This window comes from Macaca mulatta, chromosome 9 (assembly GCF_049350105.2).
Source record: "Macaca mulatta isolate MMU2019108-1 chromosome 9, T2T-MMU8v2.0, whole genome shotgun sequence".
NCBI lineage: Eukaryota > Metazoa > Chordata > Mammalia > Primates > Cercopithecidae > Macaca > Macaca mulatta.
In genome coordinates, this window is record NC_133414.1 from 75783880 (window position 1) to 75809575 (window position 25696).

The window sequence follows — 25696 nt, forward strand, 5'->3', positions numbered from 1 at the left end:
AAACCCGTCTCTACTAAAAAAATATAAAAAACTAGCCGGGCGAGGTGGCGGGCACCTGTAGTCCCAGCTACTCGGGAAGCTGAGGCAGGAGAATGGCGTAAACCCGGGAGGCGGAGCTTGCAGTGAGCTGAGATCTGGCCACTGCACTCCAGCCTGGGCGACAGAGCAAGACTCCGTCTCAAAAAAAAAAAAAAAAAAACGAACTAGAAGCCAGACCCTTAATGGTCCTGGCCTCCTCAGAGACTGGCAGAGGGTGGGAGGGTGCAGAGATCTCTCTTGGCCCTACATGACTCATTACAGCAAGTCTAGCTGTTGTCAGCACTGCTTTCTTGCTGCCTCTGGGAAGGAGCTGGAGTTCCTGGTAGGCATACGGCTTTGTCCTCTGGTTCAGACTCCAGGCATTACAAGAAGCCCAGCCTGTCAGCTCTTGCTGCCCATGTGCTGAGTGCTTATGTAGCAAAAGCAGCAGGAATGAGAAGGGACTTGGGGGAAATGATTGGTGTGGATTTAACGAGAGAGAAAGTGGGTTCAGTATGCCTCTGCCCTCTCTTCTGCTACAGGTTTTGCTGGAACCCCAGGTTACTTGTCCCCTGAGGTCTTGAGGAAAGATCCCTATGGAAAACCTGTGGATATCTGGGCCTGCGGTAAGCCCATTCCACGCTCTCAGCTTTTCGCTGTTAAGGGCCCTTAACTTCCGATGATGGCAAGAAAGAGGCATCGCTATTCCTTGCGGGTCACACATACATGCCTGGTGTATGTGAAGTTACAGTGTTTGCTCTAGTGCCCCTGGGATGGCCGTTCCCATCACACTGTCCTCCCTGAGTGCTTCTGGGATGACATTGTATCCTTCTTGGAGAGGGATTTGCCCACGCCCTACAGGATGGGTTGTGCCTAAAGAAATCCCTGGTGTGACTTGGTGACGTGAAGTGTGAGGCATAGCAGGAGGGGCTGGTAGCATAGCATTATTGGCTGGCATCCACTTCTGTCTCTGGTATGGCCCCTGCCTTTCTAGGTGGCTCTGAGCCCTGCATGGCTTTTCTTGGTTCCTCAGGGAAGTAGGCGACTGACCCCCATGACCTGTGTGTTCTGTCTCGTAGGGGTCATCCTGTATATCCTCCTGGTGGGCTATCCTCCCTTCTGGGATGAGGATCAGCACAAGCTGTATCAGCAGATCAAGGCTGGAGCCTATGATGTAAGGACCAGAGAGCCGGGCAGCCAGGCCAGGAAGGGCAGATGTCCTGCTCCTCGGGCTTTGTCCAAGGGAGCAGGCTTGTTTAGTGTGTCATGTGATACAGGGGGTGTCAGGGGACTTTGAGGACCCAGGGATGGGCATCCAGGGCCCAATTCTTGCCACCCTATGTCCCAGGGAGCAACTTTCTTTTGCACAGCCTTCTTTGTAACTAAAGCTGAGGAGCCCACTGAAGTCCTTTGATCTTTACTTGCAAAGAATGGAGCAGCCTCATTGGTGTGCTATGTAACACAGGGACAAAAGGCCTGGAGACTCCCTTCACTGCAGTGGCACCTTGGACACATCGCTGAGCCTCCATTCCCTCCTAAGTAGAGAGCTGGGCTTAAACCAGAGAATGTTGGAGTCCCCTTCCTGCTCTGATCTGATATTCTGGTGTTCTAACCATGAGTGTTCTGTCTGTCTTTCCCAGTCTTTAAGTTGACACGGGTTCTGGGATAGCCCCAGGGCTTCTCCAACTCTGCTGGTCACAGCTTTAGGTACCACAGAGTATCCCAATTACAGGAGTTGAGTTGAAGACAGAGCCAATGTTTCAGGGTGTGAAGCTCACCAATATCATATTCCTCTTCTCCCTGTTCCTGCTCTTTAGTTCCCATCACCAGAATGGGACACGGTAACTCCTGAAGCCAAGAACTTGATCAACCAGATGCTGACCATAAACCCAGCAAAGCGCATCACGGCTGACCAGGCTCTCAAGCACCCGTGGGTCTGTGTAAGTATCTTTGCCAGTGGCCAAGGAGCTCAGGGGTGTCAGCCCTCCATGTGCCCTCGGTACCACCTCCTCCCTCTTACCAGCAGAGATTCATTCTGGGCCCCAAGCAAGAACTGAGCAGGCGGGCAGAAGACTGTTGAGGGCCAGGGTCAATAAATGTCACCAGGGAGACTCGGGAGGCTGATGGGGGCTGGCGGGCCGCTACTCCTCTCTCCCCTACTCATGGCTGTCAGACTGGGATTGGTTCTGTTCTTAGATGAGGGATCAGGTTGACCCTTGCAGACTCCAGGTAGCTGGTGATAGAAAGCAGCTAGCAAAACCCAAAGTGAATTCCCAAGCTGGGGTTCATACTCAGATCTCAACTCCAATGGAACAGGGACCAAGACCCAACAAATCAACAGAAGGGGTCTCTGAGTCATTAAAAGCATAGAAGGTGAGGCATAAAGCTTCTGTGCTGAAGTCCTAGGAGAGTCGCCTAAGGCTATCAGTTTGGGGCGACATACTCTGTTTTCATACACAATTCTTTCAAGCTGAAATGTCTACTTTCAAAAAAGAGGATTTGGTAAGTTAGGCATCTTGACAACCACGAGGCATTATTTATCTGTCCATTCTGTGTTTATTGAATACCTCTTTGGTGCTGGTCACCGTCTGGGTGCTGGAGATACAAAGATGAATGAGGCATGGTCCCTGCCCCCAAAGATCATCTAGGGAGACAGGCACTCAAACAGGCAATCATGTTACAATGTGACAAGTAAGTACAAGAATCTAGTGAGGGGCCGGGCGCGGTGGCTCAAGCCTGTAATCCCAGCACTTTGGGAGGCCGAGACGGGTGGATCACAAGGTCAGGAGATCGAGACCATCCTGGCTAACACAGTGAAACCCCGTCTCTACTAAAAAATACAAAAAACTAGCCGGGCGAGCTGGCGGGCGCCTGTGGTCCCAGCTACTCGGGAGGCTGAGGCAGGAGAATGGCGTGAACCCGGGAGGCGGAGCTTGCAGTGAGCTGAGATCAGGCCACTGCACTCCAGCCTGGGCGACAGAGCGAGACTCCGTCTCAAAAAAAAAAAAAAAAAAAAAGAATCTAGTGAGAGTACAGGAGCTCCTACTGTTCCTAGTGGGTAGTGGGGTTACTGAAGGCTGCATGGAGGAGGTGACACCCCTGTCCTGGTTCTTGGCAAATTACGAGGTCCTCAGAACGTTAACCTGCAGGGTTTAGCACGGTAAGAGGTTATGGGAAACTGTGGTGAGTTAAAGGAATGTTGAGTTGTTTGGTTGTCGATGAGGCTGCAAATATCAGAATGCAAGAGAATGAGGCAAAAGATTCCCTGACATACAAGTTTCTGCTTAAGGAGTTTGGATTTTATTCTGGAAACATAGGGAATCATTTAAGGGTTTTAAAGAAGGAACAAAATTTGCATTTAAGAACACTTTGAAAGTTGTATAAAAAATGAATTGCCAGGCACGGTGGCACGTGCCTATAGTCTCAGCTACTGGGGAAGCTGAGGCAGGAGGATCATAAGCCCAGGAGTTTGAGGCTGCAATGAGCTATGATTGCACCTGTGAATAGTGTTTGTACTCCAGCCTGGGAAAGATGGTCAGACCCCACCTCTTTAAACAAAAACAAGGGAATTGAAAATTTTTGAAAGAAAAGGGCTGGAGACAGAGAGCTCAGGAGGCTTTTTCAATAGTCATAATAGTCTAAGCAAGACCAGGTGAGGTCCCAGCGGAGGGTAAGGATAGGGGAAGGTGCAGTGTGTTGAGATTCAAGAGATATTTGAGAGAACCTAAAGGATTTCATTCTCTCCAGTTGGATTTGGGGGAGCAAAGAAGAGAGAGGGATCTGTGGGAACGGCCAGGTTTCAAGTTGGTCCCTGAGCAGAGAGTTGTACCCTCATTGGCCCAGAAGATAACCAGAGGAGGAGCTTGTTTGTGAGACAAGATGATGGTTTTCATTTTGTGCCTACTGAGTATGGTGTCTGGCAACCTCCAGCCAGACACATCCAGTGGGTGGTTAGAAATATGGTCCTAGAGATTAGAAAAGAAGCTAAAAATTGGAAATCCAGGTTGTAGTCATTTCTGTGCAGTTGGTAGTGAGGCTGTAGAAATAGCCTCTTCCTATGCTATAGATGGGCCTGTGCCTATGCTGGTTGAGTTCTTAACGGTGAGCTTGTATTGCTGTAGTAGAGACGAGACGGCCACAACACACCAGCATTTAAATGACAGGGAGAGTTAGGGGGCCCAGCAAAGGACAATGAGAGTGAGACCTTCCAGAAGACCCAGAAACTAAGAAACAGGGGGTCTCAGTAAGGGAACGTCAGGAATCAGATGCAGAAGAGTCCCTGATTAAGTTGGGGAAGAATCCCCTGGCTCTGACCATTAGATGCCATTGTTTCATCATTTCACTGAGACAGTGGAGAGAAAGATGGAAGCCTGTTTTCAGTGAGACAAAGAGGGAGTGAAGGTGAGGAGGGGCATGGGGAGCTAGGCAGTGAGGTGGGAAATAAATGGTGCTACTTCGATTAGGATGGGCTGGGGGAGCTTTTAATGTAAGGCTCACACCTGTAATCCCAGCACTTTGGGAGGCCAAGACGGGCAGATCACTTGAGGCCAGGAGTTCGAGACCAGCCTGGCCAACATAGTGAAACCCCATCTCTATGAAAAATATAAAAAATTAGCTGGGTATGTTGGTACACACCTATAATCCCAGCTACTTGGGAGGCTGAGGCATGAGAATCACTAGAACCCAGGAGGTGGAGGTTGCAATGAGCCAAGATCATGACACTGCACTCCAGCCTGGGTGACAGAGGGAGACTCTGCCTCTTAAAAAAAAAATTCTTTTTAAAGATTATATTGGCAAGGCGTGGTGGCTCACACCTGTAGTCCCCGGCACTTTGGGAAGCCAAGGTGGGTAGATCACTTGAGCCCAGGAGTTTGAGACCAGCCTGGGCAACATGGCAAAACCCCATCTCTACAAAAAAATTTTTAAAATTAGCTACTTGGGAGGCTGAGATGAGAGAATCACCTGAGCCTAGAGAGTTGCAGGCTGCAATAAGCCATGACTGTGCTACCGCACCCTAGCCTGGGCAACAGAGTGAGATGCTGTTTCAAAAAAAAATTTTTTTTTTAATTTAAGGAGAGGCTTAACTATAATTTATAGAGAAGAATCTAGTCCAAAGGAAAAGAGTTGAAGATCCTGGCTAATTGGGGAAGCAAAGGTTTGGGTAGCAGAAAAAGAGAGGGAGCTCCTGAGCCAAGGGCAGGGGGTCCACCCCAGGCATGAGGCATGATCCCCCTGAGACTCCTGTTAGGGTGGAGGCAGGTGAAAATCACTTTCTGAGTGGGAGTCTGAGCTGAAAGGGGTTCTTGCTGATGATCTCTCATTTTGCTTTTGGAGAAATTTACACCAAGGAGGAGGCAAAATGAGAGACTTGGGGAAGGTAGAGAAGGTGGGGAGAGTTGCCTCCGGACCTGGAAAGAGTGGGCCAAGGGTGAGGGAAAGGATCACGAGGAGGCCCCGTGGTGGTGTGGGTACCTGGCTGCAGGTGCCAGGATTTGTTTTTCTGACAGGCTGGTGAAGACAGCAACAGCAAGGGGAGAGGGCAAGCAACCTGAAACAGGCACCCAAGAATGGGGGAAGTATTCTGTTCTGGGGTCATTTTTGCAGGCCCTACCCTCTACAGTCCTGTGTATCTTGAGCCCCTGAGGACATCACTATATTCTGAAATTACATAATAATTGATGCTGGTATTGACAACTGAGTCATCGAGGAAATGTAGACTATGTCCCATGGACTCTGTTTAAGGAGGCCAGGAAGTTAGCAGTAAATTCATTGAAGACAAATTTCCATCCAAAAAAGGCCGGGCACGGTGGCTTACACCTGTAATCCCAGCACTCTGGGAGGCCGAAGTGAGCGAGCGGATCACTTGAGGTCAGGAGTTCAAGACCACCAGCCTGGCCAACATGGCCAACCCCATCTCTACTAAAAATGCAAAAATTAGCTGGGTGTGGTAGGATGTGCCTGTAATCCCAGCTACTCAGAAGGCCAAGACAGGAGAACCTGGGAGGCGGAGGCTACGGCGAGCCGAGATCACATCACTGCACTCCAGCCTGAATGACAAAGTGAGACTCCGTTGGAAAAAAAAAAAAAAAAAAATTCCATCCAGAATGATGAAAAGAATTGATGCTTCAAGGTGACGATCCTTAGCTTCTGGGATCACGGCTTCATTCAGGACCTTGCTGGGTGTGTGTTGAGAGGGGCTCTTGGAAGGAAGGAACGTCCTCTGTAGAGAGCAGGAACCCTGCCGTTCTCTCGCTGCTGAGCATCTGGAACGCAGTAGGTGCTCAGTAAGCAGCTGCCTAAGGAGTAACTGAATGAGGATCACAGCCCCCAGGGTACTCTTCTGTTCCATAGCACTCTTCTGTTCCATAGCCTCCGTTTCCCAAGGAAGAATAGGACGTGCTCTCAGCAGCCCGTCTAGCATCAGTTACGGCGTTCTCACGTTCATGTTGTCCTTTGTAACCTTGAGTTTGGGGTAGTGCTTTTATTCTAAAAGTGTTATCTGTGACCCCATTTCATCTTCAGAGCAACTCTGGGGTGGCTGAGTGCATGACCCTGTCCTGGACATGGTGTTGGTACCAGGACTGTGGGAGGGGCAGAGGATCTGGGCTGGGGCTCACAGCCTGTCTGTTTGGTTTCTAGCAACGATCCACGGTGGCATCCATGATGCATCGTCAGGAGACTGTGGAGTGTTTGCGCAAGTTCAACGCCCGGAGAAAACTGAAGGTGAGTGTCATTTCTGGGCTGCCAGCCTCCTTGACATCATGCCTTGCACAAGTGTGGCTCCTGCCCCATTACAGAAGGAAGCTCCCCTCCTGGCTGGAGCTGGGCTCTGAAGGTTGTACATGTCACAGGGGAGGGGGCCCAGAGGCCTGATGTCTTCAGGCTCTATCCTGGACCTGCCTTTGCCTAAGACCAGCCTGCCCTTTTCTAGGGTCTCAGTGAATTCACAGGACCTTCCTCTTTCCCCAGGGTGCCATCCTCACAACCATGCTTGTCTCCAGGAACTTCTCAGGTATGTTTTCCCAGCTGTGCACTTTGATTATGCCGAGGTGAGTGGGTCAGGAATGGGCTGTTGCCATCCCAGGCACCGCTGGGTTTCCTCGGCGTCCTGGGCCACACCTTGACCAGGGCGAGTGAGGATCCTGTTTTGAGGGGCTGCTGCTGCTGCTGCTGCTGAGTCCTGCTCCTGAGATTCAGGGGCTGGACTCACATTTGTGAATTCTATTTTCTAGAACTTCCCAAGGAGTAGCCTGCCCACCTTGCTATGTACCTTGTTTCTCTGGATTCTTATTTAACTCTCTGAAGACTCTCAGCACTTTACAGATTGTAGCCACTCTAGGATCTTGGAGAATGTGCTGGGGGAAGAAAAGAGAGATGAGGTACAGCGAGTCTTCTCAACTGCCAAATTGCCACCATTCATTTGCCTGCTGGGACGATCTCTTACTTCATTTTGCCCAAGTGGAGATGACTAATAGAAATTATTCCAGATGTTTAAACCTTTTGCGGCGACTTGTGCTTAAAATATTCCCTATGATGCTAGCTATAAAAGTGAAGAAATAAAGACCAGCAGGAGAGAGGGAAGGGAACTTGCTTAAATTTGCATGAAGAATTGGGAGAGGTGGGACCAATAATTTGTAAATCACACTTGACATTTCTTTTTAAGATGCAAGACACTCCACTCCCCTCTTGCCCCCACCCTTACCCCAGCCCCTATTATTGTTTGCCTTCAATTGGGAAGCACAGTGGCTTTTTTGTGAGGAATAGATTAATGTCGAGACTGAAGACAGAGAGGGCTCTGCCCAGCTTGCCATCTCCCCCGGTCCTCCCTCCCTCTAATCCCTTGCCTCACTGTTTTGGTTCAAGACACCCCTTCTCCTTCCCATAATAAGACTCCCTCCCTTGCTTCCCCTCTGCACCACCATGGAAAGGGGGTTGTGTGGGAGCCTAAACCACCACTCAGTGGGAGCCGCTTCTGAGTATCCGTCCTGATGGGCTCACCTGCACTGGCTCCAGGTAACCCCAAGGGCCTTGGCTGTGAGGATGCTGCAGGCAGGGAGGCCTAGGGCTTGGTGGTGTAGCCTGAGAGCCATGGAGCTCTGGAAGGCCAGGGCTGGATAGTAAGCCCGGGCTGGTGGTACCCTGCCTCAGGCCTCCTTTGACACTGGTTTGGGGCTTGATCTTGTGTCGTGGGTATCCACGACGGGCATACTGTGGTCTGGATCCACCTCTCGCAGATGGGAACGGGGAAGCGTGGCTGGCTGCCTCCGGTGGAGTTGCAACTGTAGTCCCACGCCCTGCTTCTTGTGCTTTAATGACGCAGCTTCTACTTTTTGGGTCTACGAGCCTTTCCAGAGGACATTTAAAGGCATTTCTGTGCTGCCCCTAGAGCGAAGCTCTGTCCTCTCTCCCCTCTAAGTTGAAGAAATGTGAAGTCAGAATGCTGCTTTTCTTTTAGCCCGGCCAGTCAATAGCAAGGGCCCTGTCTTGTGGCCCCGGGCCTCCATGTCAGCCTCCCCCTCCATTTCAGGAAACTGGCATCCTGGTTTCAGGAAATCGAGTGTTAGGACAAAGCATTTTATTCATCCCTATAGCGCCTCGTGTTCTTATTGGCCAGACCTAGACTGGCCTTTGAGCTCACTTTGCCTTGGGTCAGAGGAGACAAACAATGCCGCAAGCATTCCAGGATGTCCTCTTCTGCCCTGACTCTGGGACAGGTGAGGACAGAGTCTGTCCGGAAGCTTCTGCAGAAAGAGGTGTCTATGGATGCAATCAAGAAGGAAGGGCACCGATATATTTCCCTAGGGCTGTTTTTTGAGTTGACCCCCAATAGGAGATGTGGCTCAGCCTGGACTCTAGCAGTTTGGCTAACAGCGAATCGGGGCCTCCAGAGTGTATTGCTTCAGCAGCCTTTGTTTTCTTTCTGGGGCTTATCTCTTGGGTACCTTCTCCCTCAGCACACTGCGACACACAGACTGAAAATGCTGCCTCTCCCGGTTACCTCCCTTAAGACAGGGACCTGTGTCTCTGAGGGGCTGGGGGGCATGGAGCTGGGGCCCGCCAGTAAACTTAGTTGCACAAGGGCCACAGACCCTCCCTGGGTCTCACACACCAGTCCCTCTAGTGTGTGGGATGTAGAGAGGGGAGAGGGCTGCTCTGCGCCCCCGGCTCACTCATTGTGGGCTCATTTAGCTTCTAAAGAGGGAAGGACTAAAAGGGAGGGCTTTTCATGACAGCCTTAAGCTAGGGCCGGGCTACCTGAGAAGGGGCACCTGCCTCTCACCGGCTCAAGCACTTCACCATGGACCCTCCCCTGAGGGGGTCATGAGACAGGCACTGCTGCCCTCTCCATCTGGTGGGGATGCAGTGTTCCCTATGCCCTGGCCCAGCCCGGTCCTCCCAGGCTCCCAGACTGCTGCAGGGCTGGCTGTGCCTGCCTCCTCGGCCTGCCCTCGGCGCTCTGCTCCCCCAGCTCGGCTGGCTTGGCCACGCCGCCTGGGCTGCACCTTGCGCTGGGGCATGCTCGCTGCTGACGGCCCTGTGGCTTTGCGGGGCTCTGTGCACTGAGAGACTGTATCCCCTCAGTTGGCAGGCAGAGCTCCGCCCCCGCCTCGCCTGCCGCGAGCGCCGCCGGCCTGGCCGGGCAAGGTACGTGGCATGAGTCCTCCCCGACCGCCTGCCTCGGCCCCCTGCCACCCCACCAGGAGGGCCAGCATGCCAGGCCCACTCACCAGGGAGGCGAGTCCCATGCTTGCGGGCTGAGATGGGCATGCCGGATGGACTACCTAACTTGGCATCTGCAAGCGCATTGTTGTTACGGAGCCCCCTAACCAGCCATGCATGCTGGGCGCTTGCCAATTCAGGGGGCAGTAGCCTGGGGGCGTGGAGCCGGGCAGCGGGAAACTTGCCAAGAGCCCGACGCCCTGGGAGGGTCGCAGCCGACAGTGGGCCCTCAGAGACAGTGCTGGGCATTGCCCTGAGCTGCCTGGTGCTAGGACTAGACTTCCACAGCACTGTTTAAGACCCCACGGAGGAGCTGCGCCCCTCAAAATTGTGAAGTCTGGCGCTTTCAGGCCTCCAGGTCTGAAAGGCTCCAGAGTGCAGAAGCCTCAGAGCCAGCTGTTCCTGGGTTCAGATCCTAGCCTTGCCACACCCTGAGTGAGTCACATCAGCTCTCCCAGCCTTAGTGTCCTCACCTCCCCAACGGGGATGATAAATTACATGGTGGTTCTTAAGATCACCCTGTCGAAGGCTCTCAGCCCTGCCTGTGCAGTACAGCTGTTACCTGGGAGCTCATAAGAAGTCTTAATGCCAGGAGCCCACCCCAGACAATAAAATCAGAGCCTTGGGGATAGGATAGGTTATATGCTTTTTTAAGCTCCCAGGTGATCCTAATGGGCAACCAGTGTTGAGAGCTGGCTGGTGAATGGAAAGCACTTAGACAGTGGTAGGTCAGGCACAGGAGTCAACACATTTAAAAAACAACATTCAAACCCAGCACAACATAAGATCAAAGACCTTTTTCTGGAGCCAGAATTCTTGTAATGGGAGGACCCCTAGTCTCACTGGAGAGAGACGGAACACAGCTTGGGGAGGAATGGCTACCCAAAGGGCAGGAGGGTGGCAGCAATAGTGACAACGATGGTGGACACTTACTGAGTACTTGCTATATGCCAGGTACTCTGCTAAGTGATTTTCATGCATAATCCCACTAGATTCCCACCACTGTTCTGTGATGTCGACCCTACTTTATCCCATTTTATAGATAAAGAAATTGAGGCTCAGAGAGGTTAAGTAACTCACCAAAGGTCACACAGCTGGCAAGTGGTGGAACCAAGATAAAAACCCAAGGCAGGCAGTGCAGGTGGATCAGACAGTTGGGCTGATTCCATCTCCCTGTGCCTCCCAGACTCTCCTTCCCACTGTCTGCTGCCTTCGTTTGGCCTTTTGTGGCCAGCTGGTATCACCAGCCTTCTGGCACAGAGCTCATCAGCCTGGAGCGTCACCCCATGCCTGGCTAGAATCTGTTTGACAGCTCATTATTCTGCCCAGTCCTTCCTGCTCACGGGTCCAGAGAATGGACACTGGGGAAAAGGGTGGCAGCTAGGACCCAGTGAACCTGGTGAGGACCTGCCCAGTGAAGGCTTCAACCCCCTGGCAAAACCCTCCTGTAGGTGGTCCTGGTTTCTGTATCTGTGTCTGTCTGTCCTCTGGTCTCCTGTGTGAACTGTGACACTCTGCTTCTTGAGAACACTCAGGAGATGTCTTGCATCCTTGCAGTTTGGCCATCCAGAGAACTGCCATGGCACCTAGGGATGGAGCCCTCACCCTTTCACCCTGGCACTCTGCTTCCAGGCCTGGGTGGAAGCTGTCTAAGGCAGAGTCCCCAGTGTCCCAGGCAGCTCCAGTACTGAGCATGGTTTCTCCTCTAAGTGCCGTGCATCCATGCCTTCTTTCCTGCAGAGAAGATCCTGAGGTGCCACCCTGAGGGCTCTGACGCCACTTGAGATCGCCTTCTTGCCAAGAGGCTACAGGAAGTGCCTCTTTCGGGGGTTTCGGGAGATCCTTGGCCCCCTTGTCAGACACAGCACTCTCTTGTGGATCTGGCTGCCGGACTTCAGGTGGGGGAGAGGGTACAGTGCAGGAGACTTGATTTTCCTCTTTGTTTTCACAGCTGCCAAAAGCCTATTGAACAAGAAGTCGGACGGCGGTGTCAAGGTAAGTGTCTCCAGCCTCTGAACAGACTGACCTCTTTATCCCCGCAGTCACTATGGGAATTCTTGGCACCTGGTTCCGCCTTTCCCAGGGAATCTTCCTATCCTTGCTAGTCTGCTTTAAACCAGATGCCTTTGTGCTCAGAACAGAAGGTTTCGCTGGCCTGAGAGGGAAGTAGGGAGGTATTTTTCCTGGCCCTAGCTGGATGGGAATGACTCAGGGGAAGTGATCCAAATCATAGTTTATACCAGAGCTGAATCCGGAACCTGACTTCCACACGGATGCTTCATCTCCAGGGCTTGACTCTGGGTTTTTTAGGTCATTTGGTTATCTTTCTTTTTTTCCTTTTTATCACAAACCCTTTTAATCAAGTGAAAGCCAAGTTTGACTGAGTGATTTAGGCAGGGTATGGGACTTGGAACCTGAAACCACTCTCCTTTTGGTCTTTTTCCTTCTCTCTACAACACTTTCAGATCCCACTGAGTGCCAGAGCCTCGAGCTTTCTTGATGCATAGGCTCCTCAGGAAAAGGCAAGGGCCATGGTGGATCACGGCTTGTTCCCACTGGGTGAGGGAGCTTTTCCCATGGGACTGGGGCAAGAGGAGGGACCTGGGACTCACCAGGAGCCCTGCTGGGAATGGCTGCTTGGCCAAGGTAGAGGAGAGGTGGCTGGGGCTACCCACAGGGCCCAAGACATTCTGTAGATGCTTTGGGGACAGAAAGGATCCTGGGGCTAGGGCATTGGGTAGGAGCTCATGCTGTCTTGAAGCCTCCCAACTTACACTCTAGACTAGATTTTCACTGGACCTTTTCCCAAGATCTTGCGTCCACAGCTGAGATACACACACGCGCCCCGTTCCCTCCCCACTCCCTCCTCTTTCCCTTATTCTCTGCATGCCTGCTTCTCTGTCCTTCCACTCCTTGCAGGAGAGCTTGGGCTCCGCGCACACCCTCTGACATGGAGCTGGGGGCATCGTGCAATCCCCAAGCTCTGCCCCTGAGCTAGATGGATGGAGCCAGGTGAGGAAAAGGGGCAGGTTTAGTTGGAGAGAGTGTTTAATAAGTACCTGTCCGTCAGAGGTCCATGCAGCATTCTGTTCTGAGGGGTACATAACAGAGGTGTAAGAGCGGGTGTGGCTTTCAGTCGCCATAGGAAGGGGGCCGTGCCCTGGAGTCAGCTGAGCGCTGCTAGTGGACCCACGTGAGATGGTTTAGTCCAGGAAGCTCATAGGAGAGAGCTTACTGGAGAAAGCTGCAGGGACATAGGTGAGACTCACTTTGCAGTTTTACTTTCTGCTATATGTTTTCTTTAAATTAAGAATATGTGCCAGGCTTCGTGGCTCACTCCGGTAATCCCAGCACTTTGGGAGGCCAAGGCAGGTGGATCACCTGAGGTCAAGAGTTCAAGACCAGCCTGGCCAACCTGGTGAAACTCCGTCTCTACAAAAATACAATAATTAGCCAGTCATAATGGCCAGTGCCTATAATCCCAGCTACTCGGGAGGCTGAGGCAGGAGAATGGCTTGAACCCGGGAGGCGGAGGTTGTAGTGAGCCAAGGTTGTGCCATTGCACTCCAGCCTGGGCAACAGAGCAAGACTCCATCTGAAAATAAAGAAAAGAGAAAAGAAAAGAACATGCCATTTCTGTAACTTAAAAACAACAAATTATATGTGTGTGGGTTCTCCTATACATATTGATGTTCTCTGCCCAATGAGAACACAGGGTGTGTGGTAGAGGGATGTCAAAAATATGGTTGGATCAGTCTTATCAGGCAGAATTGGAAGTTTCTGTGTCAGACCATGGGAAATACCGTAGGCTATGGAGGAGGGAAGCTATGGTGAGAGTGCTGATAGAAATGATTTGGCAAGCCGGGTGCGGTGGCTTCACTCCTGTAATCCCAGCATTTTGGGATGCTGAGGCAAGAGGATTGTTTGAGTCCAGGAGTTCGAGACCAGCCTAGGCCAAACCTTGTCTGTGGGGGAAAAAAAAAAATTAACTGGGCATAGTGATGTGTACCTGTAGTCACAGCTACTTGGGAGGCTGAGGTGAGAGAATTGCCTAAGCCCAGGGAATTTGAGCCTGCAGTGAGCCAAGATCAAGCTACTCCACTCTCCAGCCTGGGTGACAGAGTGAAACCCTGTCTCAAAAAATAAACAACCAAAAAAAAGATACCTGCCATGCCCCTGGGAGTTGGGAAGGCAAAACTTAATCTACCTTTTAAAGTGTTCACAGTGGGAGAGACACAAGGCAGCTACTGGTTCTCTGCAGTCTGCTAAGGTCTCAGGGAGGTGTGCACCCGGCAGGTGCTGGGGGAGCAGACAGATAAACATCCAAACCAGGACAGGAATCTTCCGGAAGGAGACAGCCCAGGAATTGAGCTTGAGGGAGTAGCTGGATTTTGCTGGGTTAAGGAGCAAACAGGAGGGGAGGGATAGTCCAGGCAGAGGGAAGAGTGCATGTGAAGATACACGAGGTTGAAACAGCATGATGATTCTGGGAACTTCAGTATCTTCTTTATGGCTGAAGGGAAGAGCAATTGCGTAAAATGAGACCTGAAATAAAGCAGTGACTGCTGAGGTGGAGGGGAGAGGATGGATACAGGCACCATTACAGAACAAGTTTCCAGCCAACCTTTCTAGATCACTACTGGTCTCAAAGATGAAGGTCATGTGCAGCCATGTAAGATTAGCCCAAGGAGCCAGCTCAAACCATGCACATCCAGGGCCCAGCTTGGAATTCATATTCTGGAGGCCTTGGCTGGGAGGCAGAATCTGTGAATTTTAACAACACTTTCATGCATCCAAAGCACATGAAGGTTTGAGAGTCTGGTAAAGGCAAAATTTCGGGGTTATGTCTTAAGAAAGGGCTGGAACAAGAGTCGGCAAAGAAACGGAGGCAGGACAGAGAGGTAGGGGAAAAACAGACGTGTAGCAGCAGCAGCAGCAGCTCTTCCAGGAACCATGAGGATGAGGGCTGGGCAGACACATCATTAGGTAAAGGCTCTAAATGAGGACATGTGTGGGGAACCTAGCCCTGCAATGTATTATGTGTCTGACCCTGATATGTGCTCAGTAAATAAGTTTTATGCCACATTCTTTTGAGAAAAGAGCTTCAATATTATGGTGGGAACCAGAGGCTAGTGACTACCCAAAATTAAAAGGCCAACCGCATATTCATAGCAGTTGTGATGGGAGGGGTTGATATTTTTATTGAAAGAGTTTCTGTAACAAATAATTCCTCTTAAAACCCAGTAGAGGCTGGGCACGGTGGCTCATACCTGTAATCCCAGAACTTTGGGAGGCCGAGGCGGGCCGATCACTCAAGGCCAGGAGTTCAAGACCAGCCTGGCCAACATAGTGAAACCCCGTCTCTACTAAAAATACAAAAATTAGCTGGGTGTGGTGGCACATGCCTATAGTCCCAGCTACTCAGGAGGCTGAGGTAGGAGAATCACTTGAACCTGGGAGGCAGAGGTTGCCGTGAGCCAAGATCACGCCACTGCACTCCAGATTGGGGGACAGAGCAAGACTCCATCTCAAAACAAACAAACAAAAAACAGTAGATAGATGATCAAAGAAAATAAACTGACAACCTGAAAACGAGAAAGTAGAACTGGATAACAAATGTGGAAAACTTTCTAGCCTCACTAGTATCAGAGAAATGCAAATTGAAACAAGGTGCCATTTTTGGACTCTTTAGCTAGTGATGGTAGTGAAAACCAGAATGGTCCTTTCTAAAACAGCCTGCATGTCAAAACCATAAAAATGCTTCTACCTCTTTTACCCTGTTAATTCTACTTCTGGGAGTTTTTCCTAAAGAAATAATTCAAAATAGGGAAAAGCTAAAAGCAGAAAAATGTTGAACATGACATTATTTATAACTGAAAAGATTGAAGGCTGGGCACAGTGGCTTATGCCTGTAATCCTAGCACTTTGTGAGGCCAAGTTGGGAGGATTGCTTGAACCCAGGAGTTGAGACCAGCCTGGGAAATGTAGTGAGACCCCATCTCTAAAAAAAAAAAAAAAAAAAAAAAAAAAAAGCCGAGCTTGGTGGAACGTGCCTGTAGTCCCAGCTACTTGGGAGACTGAGGTGGGAAGATTACTTGAGCCCAGGAGGTTGAGGTTACAGTGAGCCAGGATCACACCACTGCACTCCAGCCTGTGTTACAGAATGAGGCTCTGTTTAAAAAAAAAAAAAAAGAAGAAGAAGAAAAAAGAGATTGGAGACAATTTGAAAAGCCAGTAAGGAGCCAGCCACAGTGGTGCATACCTGTAGTCCCAGCTACTCAGGAGGCTGTGGCAGGAGAGAATTGCTTGAGCCCAGGAATTTGAGGCCAGCTGGGCATCATAGTGAGACCCCCAACTCTTAAAAATGTTTTTAAATTTAAAAATAAAAAGATCTTTTAAAAGCCAATAAATGACTAAATAATTATGGGAAATCTATGTAATAAACTATTAAAAAATATTAATTTTCATGACTATAGGGATGTTTAAGTGAAAAAGGGCAGAAATGTTTTATATTAAGTGAAGGAAGTGGCATATAAAGGAGTACAGACAAGCCAGGCACCGTGGCTCACACCTGTAATCCCAGCACTTTGGGAGCCCAAGGTGGGCGGATCACGAGGTCAGAAGATCAAGACCAGCCTGGCCAACATGGTGAAACCCTGTTTCTACTAAAAGTACAAAAATTAGCTAGGCATGGTGGCACTTGCCTGTAATCCCAGCTACTCAGAAGGCTGAGGCAGGAGAATCGCTTAAACTAGGGAGTTGGAGGTTGCAGTGAGCCAAGATCGTGCCACTGCACTCTAGCCTGGTGACAGAGCAAGATTCTGTCTCAAAAAATAAAATAAATAAAGGAGTACATACATTATCATCTAAATTTGGTTTGAAGAAACGTGTTTGTAGATATTTATTCAGTATATAATATGTGGATAAAAAAAGGACTGGAAGAAAGCCCACTGAAGTGTCAACAGTAACTTCACCAGGTGATGGGAATTTGAGAAACTTTTTTTCTTATACATTTTTCTGTATCCTACATTTTTCATCTAGATTGTGCACTACTGTTATCAGAATTTTTTAAAAAATACTATTTTTTTTAAAGTAAAGCATAATACCAGGTGTGACAGCTCATGCCTGTTAATCCCAGCTACTTGTGAGGCTGAGGTGGGAGAATTGCTTGAACCCAGGAGGTCTAGCCTAGGTAACATAAGCAAGACTCCATCTCAATTAAAAAAAAAAAAAAAAGAAAAGAGATAGGGCATATGCTTGTATTATTGTATGTTATAACGATATCTTTTTTTTTGTTGTTTTTTGAGACAGGGTCTCACTCTGTCCCCTAGGCTGGAGCATAGTGGTGTGATCTCGGCTCGCTTCTACCTCCACCTCCTGGACTCAAGTGATTCTCCCACCTCAGCCTCCTGAGTAGCTGGGAATATGGGCATGTGCCATCACGCCCAGCTGATTTTTGTGTTTTTAGTAGAGACGGGGTTTCACCATGTTGCCCAGGCTAGTCTTGAACTCCTGAGCTCAGGTGATCTGCCCGCCTCGACCTCCCAAAGTGCTGGGGTTATAAGCATGAGCCACCACGCCTGGCCTATAATGATATCTTAAAAGATTGCTTTCTTTTTGTTTTTTGTGGGTTTTTTTTTTTTTTTTGACGGAGTCTCACTCTCACCCAGGCTGGAGTGCAATGGTGCGGTCTTGGCTCACTGCAATCTCCGCCTCCCAGGTTCAAACAATTCTCCAACCTCAGCCTCCCAAGTAGCTGGGACTACAGGCACGTGCCACCATACCCGTCTAATTTTTGTATTTTTAGTAGAGACGGGGTTTTGCTATGTTGGCCAGGCTGGTCTCGGTCTCCTGACCTCGTGATCCACCTGCCTTGGCCTCCCAAAGTGCTGGGATTACAGGCGTGAACCACCACACCCGGCTGACTGCATTTTTTAAACAGACTGGAAGATTTTGCTAGGAGTATGAGTGGTTTTCCCATGCCCCTTCTGTTTTCCAAATTGCTTGTGTTGTGGCTGCAGTCCTTTTATAATATGAAACAGGTAAATAACAACTGATGTTGTGGCTGCATCAAAGGGGTGACAAATGAAAAGGAGAGGACAAAGCAAAAGAGTCTGACCTTTCCAGGCTCTCCTGAAAGTCAAGGTTTTGATCAATGTTATGAGGGAGGCCTGTGAAGTAGCTCAGACGGTCTTGAGCTTTCAGCATCATGGATTCTTCTTTTAGATCCCATCTTCCCTTCCCAGCTCCCCCTCCTCAATTCCTACCGCTTAAGTGTCCATAGAGCAATTTCTTTTTAACTGTTCAGAAGCTTTCTGCAAGATGTTCGAAATACTAGCGTTGGTTTGAGCAGCTAGTCTATCTTGTGCTCTTGATTTGGGGGACTTGGCTTCTATTTAGATTTCTTTGAAGGTGGATGCCAGTGCCCCAGGGTCTGTGGAAGAGTAAGAGCCACTTGTGAGGATAAGACTGAAGAGGCCACAAACTCTCAGATCCTGAGAGGGTAGGACAACTCGTGCCTTCTGCTAGTCCCAAGGCCAGAATGGCCATCCTATCTTTAAAAAAGAAAGTTATTTCCCTAAGTACTATTTGAATTATTTTGTTTAAATTAAGTATGGGAAAGAGGTTTGAACCCTTTTCCAGCTTAAAATTTTAAATAAATATACAGTTTTTAAGTAAAAGTGAGATATGATTCTTTAGAAATCATCTGGCATTTAGCCAGGCATGGTGGTGTGCACCTGTAGTCCTAGCTACTCAAGAGGCTGAAGCGGGAGGATCCCTTGAGCCCAGGAGGTTGAGACTACAGTGAGCCGTGATCATGCCAGTACTTCAGCCTGAGCAATAGAGCAAGACCTTATCTCTAAAAAAAATAATAAAAAGACTTCACATTTAGACAATGTGGTAGTGTGCTGGTTCAGAAGGAGCCCAGCTATGCATGGCTAAGGGCAAATCCCTGAAAGGATGGACAAGGAAATTGAAAAATGTTCACTAACCTGAGAAACAGTCTTTGGAAAAAGGTGATCTCAGGTTCTCATGCAGGACAATTTAGGAAAAAGAGAGCCAGCCAGGAGAAGGCTGAGAACTTATTCCCCATTAGTCAAAAATCTGCTTTAAGTCAAGATCCTGCAATGGCCTTTGACAACAGGGCCCTGAAAATCACCAGAACCAAGCCTGGGCCTGGTGAGTGAGTGCCTCCATAGAGTTCTTGCTGCTGTGATTCAGTGCAAGTTAGAAACCTATGCTCTTCTTTAGCCTGGGGAAAACCAACGTCCGCAAACCCAGCTTACTCAGCAAACGATCGATCGTGGCCTGTATGCTAACTATAAGGCATGTTGCTAGGTACTGTGGAAATTCTAAAGAGACATAAGATAAGAACCTTCCTGAAAGCAGTAACACTTTAGTTGGGTAAAGGGATAAGGAGATACACACACACACACACACACACACACACACAGAGCTACCTATGTTATATATATGAATATAAGGGAACTCTCTCTTTTTGAGGGATAATCTTAGAAGTAAAATCTCATATTTGAGCATATTTAAAAGGCCACTGTAAGGCCGGGCGCGGTGGCTCACGCCTGTAATCCCAGCACTTTGGGAGGCCGAGACGGGTGGATCACCTGAGGTCAGGAGTTTGAGACCAGCCTGGCCAACATGGCGAAACCCGGTCTCTACTAAAAATACAAAAAATTAGCGGGGCGTGGTGGTGGGCACCTGTAATCCCAGCTACTCAGGAGGCTAAGGCAGGAGAATTGCTTGAACCCAGGAGGCGGAGGTTGCAGTGAGCCGAGATCACGCCACCGCACTCCAACCTAGGCAACAGAGCGAGACTCCATTAAAAAATAAATAAATAAATAAATAAAAGGCCAGTGTAAAAGAGGCTTAACTATATTTAGGTTTTTCTTTTCCTTTAGATCTAATTCTAAATTATGGACCATTGTCAATATTTGTAGCCTCTTTCATTGATTATAATAATAATCCTTGAAAATGCCTTCTAAAGAATGCTGGCCCCTTGAGAGCAGGAGCAGTTTATCAGCTGTGTTTACTGTACCTGAAACAGCCCTCAGTGTTTGCTGGACATTGTTAAATGTATGTGCAAAAGTTGAAAGATAGACATATTCTGGGGGGACCTTGCCCCCAGTGAGCTAATGACGACATTCACAATTACCCTTCACCTTTTAGACGCAGTCTTCTGGGATATATTTTTAGCGTTCCGCGTGGTCTTCATCTTGATGCGTCTGTTTCACATGTGAACGTAAAGTTCGTGAGCATTGAGTTGAGGCTGAGGAATCACTGCTTTCAACATTCCTTGTGGCTTACATCCCTGCATTTTTATGATCACTGTAGTTTTAATCACTGGCACTCCTTTGTTTCCATTTCCCACGAATTGGAAAATGCTATAAAAAATTCAAATACTGTAAACAAGCGTGGCTATACCGACAAAGGAAGGCCAACATTTAACTGCTAGGTGATTTTCAAAGCTCAGCATCTTTATCTAAAAAGCATAGTAGAGGTGCAGCGAAGTCAGAAGTCAAATTTTATTAAAGCTGAGGACAGCCTATAGTAGCTTTTGCTTTTTCCCTGGTGGCTGCTCACTTGAATTTCAGACAGTTCTAGTAATAAGAGAAAATAAATAACATTACAGGGTGAGCTAACCCTATGAACCCAGACCTGTAAATTTGTAGCGAAATGATACTTCCTCTCACAGACTTGTGACTTAATCTCCTTAAGAGGCTTTTTCTGAGCAAGGCTGAGACATCTCAGAAGACTAAATCTGCGTATGAACCTGACTGCAAAAAGAGTTCTTCCCTCCCAGGGTCTGGAGGGTATGAGTGCCTGTCAGTCCATGTGCTGTTTAACCCTCTGGTGCTGGACTCCGGGTCTCCCTCCGCTCTTTTCTCCCCGATGCAGAGCCCATGCTGGTGCGCTAACCTGCAGCGTCTCTGTGCTTCTCTTCTTACCTCCTCTTTCCCCTTCTCTTTCCCTCTTGCTGTGGTGTGTCCAGAAAAGGAAGTCGAGTTCCAGCGTGCACCTAATGGTGAGCCTTGCCTGCCCACCCATCGCCCACTCCATGCTGCCTGTGCCCGCCTGCCAGCCACGCAAACCCGTTCTGCCACGTGCGTGTGCCTCACTCATCCTCACTGCATGTCTGTGCTGTGTGGGCAGGTGTGGCCTGTCCTGCCAGGCGGGGGCCATTGCCCAAGGTCACCCAGTGGCCTAAAAAGTGGGCATTGGAAGGGGTGGTATGGCACCCCCTGCTGTGGAGTTTGGACAGCCCCCAGCAGCCCAGGGTAGGATGTGAAGCTGGTAGGGACCTGGGGCAAGCAAGGGAGAGACCCTCACTCGCTGTCACCCAGAAGGAGAGGCCCTGCTTCCCAGGCATGAGCAGCTGCTTCCTACAGACTGGCAGCTGGAGGGCAACTGTGTGGTGGGCAGAAGAGCTGGTTGCAGGCTCCCACTTGTGAGTCTTGCTCTCCTGGCTCTGCCCCCATGCAAATCCCATTCTCCAGCTGTGCCCATTGGTTCATCCTGCCCACCCAACCCTCAGGGGAACAGCTAACTCATCTTTCTCACAGTACACTGGGCACCAAGGGCAACACAGCAGCCTGAGTCATTATGAAACCATCCATTAAAACCAGAGGTGGGGGCCGGGCGTGGTGGCTCACGCCTGTAATCCCAGCACTTTGGGAGGCCGAGGCAGGCGGATCACGAGGTCAGGAGATCGAGACCATCCTGGCTAACATGGTGAAACCTCGTCTCTACTAAAAGTACAAAAAATTAGCTGGGCATGGTGGCAGGCGCCTGTAGTCCCAGCTACTTGGGAGGCTGAGGCAGGAGAATGGTGTGAACCCAGGAGGCAGAGCTTGCAGTGAGCTGAGATCGTGTCACTGCACTCCAGCCTGGGCGACAGCAAGACCCCGTCTCAAAAAAAAAAAAAAAAACCAGAGGTGGGGCCACTTGGGTGACATTCCAGCCCTCTGCAGGTTTTATGGGCACCCTGGAGTCTTTGCCCCCTGTGAGGGTCTTGGCCTCAGCTGGGATTTACAGGTAGGGCAGCCCTCTCTAACCAACCCCAAACAGGTCAGCATCATTCACTGAGCTAGGTGGGCTTTGCTGCTTCTTGGTGGGAATGGAGACAGCAGAGCTCCTATGAGTTTAGAGCACCGTCTCACTACTCCTGGGACCCCTCTTCTCTAGCCTGCCACAGTCTGTGGAGTCTTGTTCAGGGAGTCACTTGGTGCCTGGCTTGAGGTTCCATGCCTAACCCTGGGTTTGGGGATGTCTGAGCCATTGATAGCAAGCTGGCAGTGGATGGCTTCAGGTCTGGTCCAAGAGGCCTCCAGGCAAGAAGTAGGATGCTTTCTGTGTATGTCCTAGAAGAGAAGACACACATTCTAGCTGTCAGTGTATCATCTGTGCCCTGTGCAGGGATGGTAGCCACACATTTGTCCCACCTCCTATTGAAGAATTTGCAGGCATCAGGCTGCTTCTCAGTGGCCCCCAACCCCACTGGAACTCAGTGAGATTGAGTATGCTGGTTAGGGAACTTATCAGAGGCAGAGAATATCACATGGATATGGCTCCCTGCCCTGGAGATCAGCCTCCTTCCTTCCTTCCATCTTCCCCTTGCCCCTCCCTTGTTGTGCCGCTCTGTGTAATGTTTTTGTTTGTTTGTTTTTGTTTTTTTAAGATGGAGTCTTGCTCTGTCGCCCAGGCTGGAGTGCAGTGGTGCAATTTGGCTCACTGCAGCCTCCGCCTCCTGGGTTCAAGCAATTCTCTTGCCTCAGCCTCCCGAGTAGCTGGGATTACAGGCATGCACCACCGCGCCTGGCTAATTTTTGTATTTTTAGTAGGGATGGGGTTTCATCATGTTGGCCAGGCTGGTCTTGAACTCCTGACCTCAGGTGATCCACCCGCCTTGGCCTCCCAAAGTGCTGGGATTACAGGTGTAAGCCAGCGTGCCCGGCCACCACCATGTAGTTTTGAAAGGCAAGGAGTATCCCTGGTGGTCATGGTGCTGTTGGGAATGTTGGCCTGTGTGTGGCCTACTCTGTGCTGGAAGCCAGATTCTGGGACTACAGCCACAGCCCCTCTGGGTTTCACCTGCCCCTCACCGGAATACTGCCCTTACTTCTAGCCGATCAGGCCTAAGATTTGTCAGGCAAAAAGGTGAACAGCACAGCCCTGACTCTGCTCCCTGAGGTCAGTGAATGCATTTTGGTCTGAAATGGACTTCCACCCCCATCCTCTGGATACCATCTCTTAGGCCAGGCATACTTTCTTTTCTCCTTTCTCTTTGTTTCAGGCTTCGAGCTGGTGTTGTAAGAAGGAAATAAAGGTGCTGGGTTGAAAGGGCAGCAGGAGACTGCCCACAGATAGGGGACCAGAGTTTCTGAATTTTGTTCTGCTTTCTTGTAAATTACCCCCCCCCTTTCCCTGTATGGTGGGAGGAAGATCTTGAACTTCTTTGGGTCAGGTGTGCATTGTGCAATGACATGGCACCTGGCATAAGCAGAGATTTCTGGAGAGATACTTTAAAACAAGGCTTTGGGCTTGTCCCGCCTTAAGGGTGCCCCAAGAGCTAGGTCTCTGGGTCCCACAAATACTTCCTCCGATCATCTCTCCAGCCATCGCTCCCATCTGCACAGCGTATGGAGGCCACCTCAGGCCTACCTCCTCCAGGCCAGGCCAGGGGGCAAGGGAGGTCTGGGAGTTGAACCTGAGTGGCCTTGGGGACTCTGGAGGAACTAAACCATCTGTTTTCTTGTCTCAGCCACAGAGCAACAACAAAAACAGTCTCGTAAGCCCAGCCCAAGAGCCCGCGCCCTTGCAGACGGCCATGGTACCTCCTGACTACAGCTTCTCTGCCTCTGCCCCCGGCTGCCTCCTGCCCCTTCCCTCTTCCTCCTCTTGTGCCCCCTCCCTGACCTCCTGGGCCTGTTCCTTTCTTGGTCCCCATAGAGCAGACTGCTTTGTGTGCAGCCCTGTATGCCCCTTCCCCTTCATTGTCCCGCCTGGCCGCACTCCGTCCCGCATGGCAGAACTGCTGCTCCTGCTCGTGCTCCTTTCGCTGGTTGGGGGAAGAGTGATCAGGGCTCTCAGCTGAACCTCCCAGGCCCAGCCCAGGACCCTCAGTGGGTCTGCTGTGGGGGCTGGGAAGGTGAGTTGCTTAGGAAAGGAGAGGGTAGGAGCTTTCTTGGGACCTGAACATCAGTTCTTGGAGGCCTCCTTGTAAAACCTGCCTCAGTCTCTCCTTTGCAAAGCCAGAAACAGGAAAGAGGGCTGGGGCCCCACCTCTGGATGGTGCTGAGGTCTCCAGGCTCCTGGAGTGCCTCGTGCTAGCTGAGTTCTCTCTGGGCTCCTCCAGGGGTTCTGTGTGCTCTTGGAGCTCCCTCTGCTAGTGGTGGCTAAATAGAGAGTCAGCAAGGGGTGACTGGGAAAGAGGGAGGAGTGATGGTGCCTGCTACTCCCCTCCTTCCTGCGGACCCTCGTGCCACCTGACGTGGCGGTGTGGGGCCAGGAACTAGGGAAGGCAGAAGGCGGGCGCAGCGGGCGGCTCTCTGGGCTCAGCTTGCCAAGGGGGATTCCTGTCCTGGCTCTTTCTGGGAGACCTCATTCTTCTCCCCAGTGTACACCCTGTGATGAACACTGTGGCAGGGCCCGGCCTGTGCCCTCAGTCCCACAGCTCCTCCAGTGTACCTGCCCCGTGGGAACCCCATGTGGAAAAAGCCCTCAGAACTGACAGGAATCAGGGACAGGGGCCCTTGCTGTCTCAGCCTCCTGGGCACCTGCACCTGCCAGGCCTCTCTTTCTTACCAGCCAGTGCTGCTGCCAAAATCCAGGGCTATCCCAGCTGCCTGGGACCCCAGCTGAGCCGGACATTTTGTCTTCTGGAGATAGCTGGTGGGCAGGCCTCAGTGGTCATCACAGGGTCTGTGGGGGTCCTGGGGTGCAGGTGGGGCTCCTCAGGGAAGAGCCATAGTCTGTTCCCAAGTTGGAAGGGTAATTTTCATCTTCTCTCACAGGAGCCACAAACCACTGTGGTACACAACGCTACAGATGGGATCAAGGTGAGTGGCTCCTGAGCCTGTCTCCTGCTTTCCAGGTCAGCAGGAGACAGGTGGGCTGGGTCCCAGGGGTCTACAGGCTGCACCCTGAGGCCAAGGCGTTTGCAGAGGCTCAGCTGAAGGTAGCCTGTGCTCATAGTTGCTCCATTCTGAGGAAGGGCGTTCTACCTTATGGAGCCCAGGCTTTGCAGTCAGACAGACCTGGTCTGAATCCTGCCCCTGCACCTTAGTATCCTGTATCTGCAAATTGGGGATGATAATAATAGAATCTTCCTCCATATGTTGGAAGTTTAAATGAGAGTAAACGTTCACTGAAAAACAGGCAAGAGCATCTCTAGACCCTGGAGCATTCTCCGTGGCCTGGCCCCTTTGTGCCCTTGGTGTTTTCACCGGCATTCCTGAACCAATCTGTTAAGCTTGGATACCATCCATGGCTCTGGTTTAGAGAGGTGACAAGACAAATTACCTGTTCAAACGGTGGGTGGGATGGGAGGCAGATAAAAAACCAATAAGCAAACAGATAAAATAGGCCGGGCACTGTGGCTCACACCTGTAATTCTCACACTTTGGGAGGCCAAGGTGTGGGCAGATCGCCTGAGCTCAGGAGTTCGAGACCACCCTGGGCAACATGGTGAAACCTCGTCTCTACTAAAATACAAAAAGGTAGCCAGGTGTGGTGGTGCGTGCCTGTAGTCCCAGCTACTTGGGAGGCTGAGGCACGATAATCGCTTGAGCCTGGGAGGCAGAGGTTGCAGTGAGCTGAGATCATGCCACTGCACTCCAGCCTGGGCTACGGAGTGAGACTTAGTCTCTCAAAGACATAAATAAGATAAAATCTAATGTCAATAGGTAGTCTGAAGAAAATGGCACAAAGTAGAGAGAAGGCC

The 25696-nt window shown here is 50.4% G+C and overlaps 1 protein-coding gene across 45 annotated transcripts in view; it reads left to right on the forward strand.

Moving 5' to 3' along the window:
• Window positions 1–25696, forward strand: part of CAMK2G (calcium/calmodulin dependent protein kinase II gamma) — a 62914-nt gene that overhangs the window by 25649 nt on the left and 11569 nt on the right. For 7 of the 45 annotated variants that reach the window (XR_013397704.1, XR_013397707.1, NM_001266169.1 and 4 more), the window contains 8 exon segments: window positions 561–644; window positions 1098–1192; window positions 1836–1958; window positions 6658–6741; window positions 6988–7030; window positions 11690–11733; window positions 23516–23584; window positions 24768–24812. Coding sequence is in view for 33 of the 45 variants with exons in the window: in NM_001266169.1 (NP_001253098.1) it covers window positions 561–644; window positions 1098–1192; window positions 1836–1958; window positions 6658–6741; window positions 6988–7030; window positions 11690–11733; window positions 23516–23584; window positions 24768–24812 (587 nt within the window). In the remaining 12 variants the exon portion in view is untranslated. 45 annotated transcript variants of the gene reach the window in all.